General features: G+C 41.7%; 1 protein-coding gene across 1 annotated transcript in view; it reads left to right on the top strand.

The window, feature by feature from the left end:
- Nucleotides 1–5725, top strand: part of SHCBP1 (SHC SH2-domain binding protein 1) — a 52474-nt gene that overhangs the window by 35999 nt on the left and 10750 nt on the right. Inside the window, exons 2-6 of the mRNA XM_009320334.1 lie at nt 25–178; nt 2002–2172; nt 2776–2891; nt 3891–4099; nt 5204–5296. Of these exons, the coding sequence (XP_009318609.1) occupies nt 25–178; nt 2002–2172; nt 2776–2891; nt 3891–4099; nt 5204–5296 (743 nt within the window). The remainder of the gene's footprint in view (nt 1–24; nt 179–2001; nt 2173–2775; nt 2892–3890; nt 4100–5203; nt 5297–5725) is intronic.

Genomic DNA, 5725 nt, shown 5'->3' with positions numbered 1-5725 from the left:
GGGCTTGGATACCTCCACGGACAGAGAGCGGGCAACCCGTACTGCTGCTTGGCCGCCCTTACGGGGAAAACGTTTCTTGTATCCCGTCCGCCCCCGTGGAGGTGCCGGTACGGAGGCTGCGGTGCCCGGGGCCGTCGCCAGGCAGCGGCTCAGCGCTCCCCGGTTCGTAAGGCTGCCGGTGCGTGGGGTGGGGACCGGGCTAGAAATGGTGCCCTGCGAGGGAACAAAGGGGTGTCTTGGGAAATAAACACAGTAAAGTAAAACATTTTTTTTCTTTTGATTATGAACGTACGGCGTGTGTCTCAGGTGCGTACCGCAGGCATTTAAATCAGCCTCCAGGAACACGTATGTATGTGTTTGAAACGCTGACGGAGGAAAAAGGCTTTCCCGGAAGGGACTCCCCTGCCCTCTGCCTTAATAGCACAGTATTGGAACGTTGGTGCTTTTAGTATCTATTGAGTGTCGTTATTCGGTCCCAGGTCGTTATTGATACGTGGTTATAGGCTCGCAGTTTGTAAACAAAGAGCAAGCTAAATTAGCGGCTTGTTCTGGAACGTATGCTGTGCTCTGGAATTCATAGTGTGTCTTGTACAGGGTATTGCTATCACAGTTGCTGGATTTGATTATGGGTGTGTAGGAAAAAACCTCTTATTTACAGTGTACATGTAACATAGCTACAGTTTTACAGGAATCTTTAAAAATATTTCATAAATCACACTTGATGATTAAAATTACCTTTTCATTTCCTTTCTTTACATGTTATTGCAGTGGTTCTGCTGCAAAGAAAAGTCATATTGTCTAAGCACTTGTAATTGGCTTATACACTGGTTCTGATTTTTGTTTTGTTGATTGAGTTTGCGCCCCGATATGTAAGAACTTTAACAAATTTGAGGCCAAAACCGCTAGCTTTCATAACACATCCTGAAATGTAAGGGTTGCGTTAGAAATAGAATGTGATTTTTTTCTTTTTTTTAGGTATATAGTAAAGGTTAGACCGTAGTCTAATGAAAATGCAGAGGCCTATGGATTGTTAAAGAGTCAAGTTATGGACAATGAAGGTGTCTTGAGCTGTTACAGTAACAAAAAGAAAAAAAAAGGACCTGAATCATCATCACCCTTGGTTTACTGCAGTCATCTCCCTAATATTTTCTGAACTTAAGGATGACCAGGCTTGAGAGATACTGTAAGACCAACAGTGACTGAGTTCACTGAGTTTGTGATGAGAACGCAACTGGAGATGCTTTTTTGGAGACTTCTAAAGGGGTGCTATCATTGCATCGAGCACTTCAAAGTAGAGATTCAACCAATGTCCATTTAAGCGGGCTAAAAATTACAATGCTGTGTCCCTTCCGTCTAAATATGTTGTTTGGAATTTCCATGGAGACTTCAGGTGTGGAGGGTCTGTTATTTGTTAGTTTATTAAAATACAAAAAGAATGCTTCTACTGAAGAACAGGAAAAGACTTAAGAGAAGGAAAGGGCAACTTGTGAAAACACATCTTTAGCTGAGACTAATGTCTGCAGTTTTATTATGCATCTTACTTATATTTTGCTCTTTGCTCACAGTAATCCTGTGCATTATTTTGGATCAGTTGTGTGTGGGATCAGCTGGTTTTATGCATGTTCCAAAATCATTTGGATTATTGCTTGATATCACGTCTGGGTGATGCAGGCAGTGTACTAACAAGGCATAATATGTATTACCTAAAGTATTTTAGACCTTACATGTAGAACCAAGTAAATTAGCATGTAACTGCAGCTCAGGGCAGGTGGCAACAAATAGGGAGATCTTCTTTTGGGACAGGGTAAATATTCTGAAGAAGAGAGCAAGTAACCAAGTAAGATAGTTTCTTCATCAAGGATAACTTAAGATGTGTTGTAGAAAGCAGGTTCATGATAGATCTTGGGCTGAACAGGAATTCTTTGGGAATAGAGGAGTGAGTGATGATTGCATTGAACTGACAGTTTGTGGGGTTTGCTTTGTTCCCACTCCTCTCCCCAGATCTGCTCCAGGAAGATGATGATTCCTCTAGTGATTATGGCAGTCGTGACAAACCAGGGACTGCTTTAGGAAGGACTGTGCCAGATGGGAACGTGCTTTTTCCAGATATTTTTCACACCGATCATCTTTTGTTTTATGAGCGATTTAAAGCTTACCAGGATTACATCTTGGGTAAGTAATTTCTTAGTAGAAAAAGAACATGTAGTCAGGTTTGTTGTAGTGACTGTTTAAATGATCCAGTTTAAATGGAGTCAATTCCATATTAAACTGTGAGATGCTCTTAATAACAGGGACTAGAAAAGATGTAGGGTGCTGCTACCACTTATGCTGTAACCTCAGCTGCTCTAGCTGGTGGACCAGGAGGCAATGGTTTTAATATAAGTAAATAAAATCTGAATGATTGAAAGGAAAAGGTGATAATACTGGATTCTGTGCCTTGTTTTAACTGATCTTACTATAACTTTTTTGTGTGTAGTAAGACTGTTTAAGATAAGGCACAGGTTAGCTGCTTAATACCCCTGGCACTGAACCCTTCAGCACCTGGAAGGTCGAGTACTGGATCTCTTCTTCCAGAGAGAAGCATGACTCTCCAGCTCTCTCAGTACTGAGAGAGACAGCAAAAATGCTGACTGTTATCATGAGTAAAACAGAATGAAGTCCAACTTTAGCTGTGGCAGAGGAACATTTCAACTGTGTTGACTTTCATTTTCCAATGATCTGGAGGACTTTTTTGTCTTTCCTTGCATAAATGTACTGTCTTCAATTTCTTTCTAGCTGACTGCAAAGCTTCTGAGGTGAAAGAATTCACAGCTGAGTACCTGGAGAAGGTCCTTGAACCATCTGGATGGCAGGCAGTCTGGCGCACTAATGTGTTTGAGGTCCTTGTTGAGGTAGATGGAATGCAGTTGCTCAGGCATTTATCTCCAATTAACATCATTTACCTCTGTAACAGACAGATCATTTACCTATGAAGTTTATGACCTGGTAGAAAATAGTAATGTTTTCATATCTAATTGCCAGTGATGGCTAGAGCAATAGGAATTTTTTCAAAGGGCTCCTTGCTTGAAACTGGAAGGGGGAACACCAAGTTAGTGCGAGTAAGCTGTGAGGTAGAACTCTGTGGGCACACAGGGGATAAGTACTTGGTCCAAACTGGCTGTTGTAATGTCGTCTTTTCAAATACCAGGCTCTGATCGTTTGCCATTTTTTTTTAATCAGTAACATTCTTCCTTTTAACCCACCCTGATAATGACAGTAGCTCTTCGCATAGCGTACTCCTGTTATAGACCCACTGAGGATTGCTGGTTTGGAATACTCCTTTTCTAGGTGTCTCAATGTCCAAGTCATGCATCTTTGTGCAAACGTTGGATGTTCAAACTTGCAGTTCCATTACATGTTTGAAGAGGGAAAAACTTTGTACCCCTCAGCTTTTCAGCCCAATTAGTGATGAAATGGCTTTCACTGGCCCAGACTAACTCTTTGGATTGTTTGTGTCTTGTGGGCACTTTGAAAAATGAGCCCCAAAGGAGTCCCTAAGAACGGTAAGGTATTGATTTGTTTGAGTCTGAGGATACTGCTTTTGCCTGTTTTCTAAAACAAAACAAAAAACCAAAATAGGGAAGCAGCTTACTGGCCTTGTATGAGCATTGAGGGATTTGAACGAAGTGTTGAATGTGGAAAAGGCTCTAGATGCGTGGTTCTGAGAAGCCTAATTCTGGGGTTATCACTTCAGGTGAATAGATTGCCTTTGCTGTACTATGCAATGTGCATTGGTTTGTGTGGGTCAACTGGCACTTGCAGTATGGCCTGCTGACTTATGCAAGTAATGTTAGCCTTCCTCAGCTGTATCTAAGGTTCTGAGAAATCTTAAGAACTATTTGTTCCAACAGGTGGTTGATGTGGAGTACTCGGCTCTGAAAGCAGTTGTGCAACTCAATGAGCCTTTCCTGTGCGAGTCACGAGATAGCACCTTTACCTTGGAGTGCATGCAGGAACTCTTGGAGCTCAAGGAGCGTCAGATACCACTGCAGGAGCTGTGGGTTGTGTATGATGAGTCAGGAGAGTTTGACCAGACAGCGCTAGCCGTAGAGCATGTCAGGTAGGAAAATCTCAAGGTTTAATTTTTGTCTTGAACAATTACACTCTGTTAGTGTCCAATGGGTGGTGCCCTGAGTTCTTGTGGTCATGCTGGCAGCTCAACAAGCCAAGCTTTCCGAAGTAAATCTGATGACTGGTACTATGAGGAAAGAAAGACACAAAGAAAATCTGTGGTGCCCTCTGCAGCTATATCTAATCACACAAGCACAAAGTACGTTTACTTGCAGCTTATTGTCAGTCTGCTTTCTGTGTCAAAAGGGGGGGGGGAGAAATTGCGTTGCTTTCCATCTCTTCTCCACCCCAGATTTCCTTGGGTCACCTTGCTGGCTCTAGTGCGGTGTTCCTTTCTCTTCTATAACATTTTGGTGGATTTTTTCCTTTTTTTTGTCCCATTCTTCTTTTTTCTGCATTTTGCCTCCTCCCCTAAATTTGCTCTTTATTCTACAGGTGTCTGTTCACATCTTCTATTTTCTTTTCCTTTCTTTATCATATCTCTGTCTCTCTTCCGTCTCCCTTGCTTTCATGTACTACATGCTGTTTGAAAGCTGTCTGCAAATAGGCAGTAGAACTGGATGAAAAAGCTAAAATAGGAGGAATGACCTTCCTGTCTAGAAAATGGGCTGATTCAGAAGTGGTGGGTGTGGGAGGAAAAGGGGAGAAGAGACACATTCTGTTGAGAATTACTTAGTAGTAGAGATCTAAACTTGAATGATGGAGGTGACAAATTCATTGTCAAAAAGAAAGCTTAGCTGAAGAATGCCTGGCCAAAACCAAACAGTCAAACAGCCTCAGGATCTTAAGAGTGTAAGTCTCGTTTTCAAATCCAGCTTTTAGCTGTTCACTCTCTTGATGAAAGTGGGAGTCAGGCTATTATCAATTTTGAACTTGGATGCACAAAATAAAACTCTTAATGTAGGTAAAAAACAGACAAAGATAACTTCTGTGTATTCTAAGTAGTTTACAGGACAGTAACATGGAATTGGAGAGAGGTGATGCTTTGAGATGAATTCTCAAATTGGTTACATTCATGTTTCCAGTGCTGTTGTCTCTGCTCAGGTAAATGTGGCCTCCTTTGTGTGATTAATTGCTTACTTTGCTTCAAAAGGTTCTTCTACCAGTGCATCTGGAGGACCTGGGACGAGGAGGAGGAGGATGATTTCGATTACTTTGTGCGATGTGTTGAGCCTCGACTGAGATTGTAAGTGCAACACCTTTGATATTATTAGGGTAGAACCACAGGAAAAGGGGACATGGAAATAGCGACATACAACTAGATTTAAAAAAAAAACTGTTCACTAGTAAATCAAAGCAAGTTTGTTCTAACAGCATTCACTGTTTGATGGTCAAAATTTTGTATGGAAAGAGGGTGCAACTGTGGTTGCCACTTGATTTCTGAACCCTCAGTTTTTCCCTGTAATCCTTGACCTTCCATCAGATGGCGCTCCAAACCCAGCTATAGCCTCCTTCAACTTGCAGGCCTATGAATTGTAATCCTAATTAAAGCTAGCATGGGATGCTCTGGTACCTCTGGGCATAGAATAAGAACCAGAATGGAACTGAATGTAAACAAAAACTTGTAAATTGGTCACACTGAAGGAGGAATGTGTGTATTTCTTTACATCGTGGT

This window comes from Pygoscelis adeliae, unplaced genomic scaffold (genome assembly GCF_000699105.1).
Source record: "Pygoscelis adeliae isolate BGI_AS28 unplaced genomic scaffold, ASM69910v1 Scaffold62, whole genome shotgun sequence".
NCBI lineage: Eukaryota > Metazoa > Chordata > Aves > Sphenisciformes > Spheniscidae > Pygoscelis > Pygoscelis adeliae.
The sequence above is the reverse complement of the archived record's forward strand: the minus strand, read 5'-3'. Positions and strand labels throughout refer to the sequence as shown.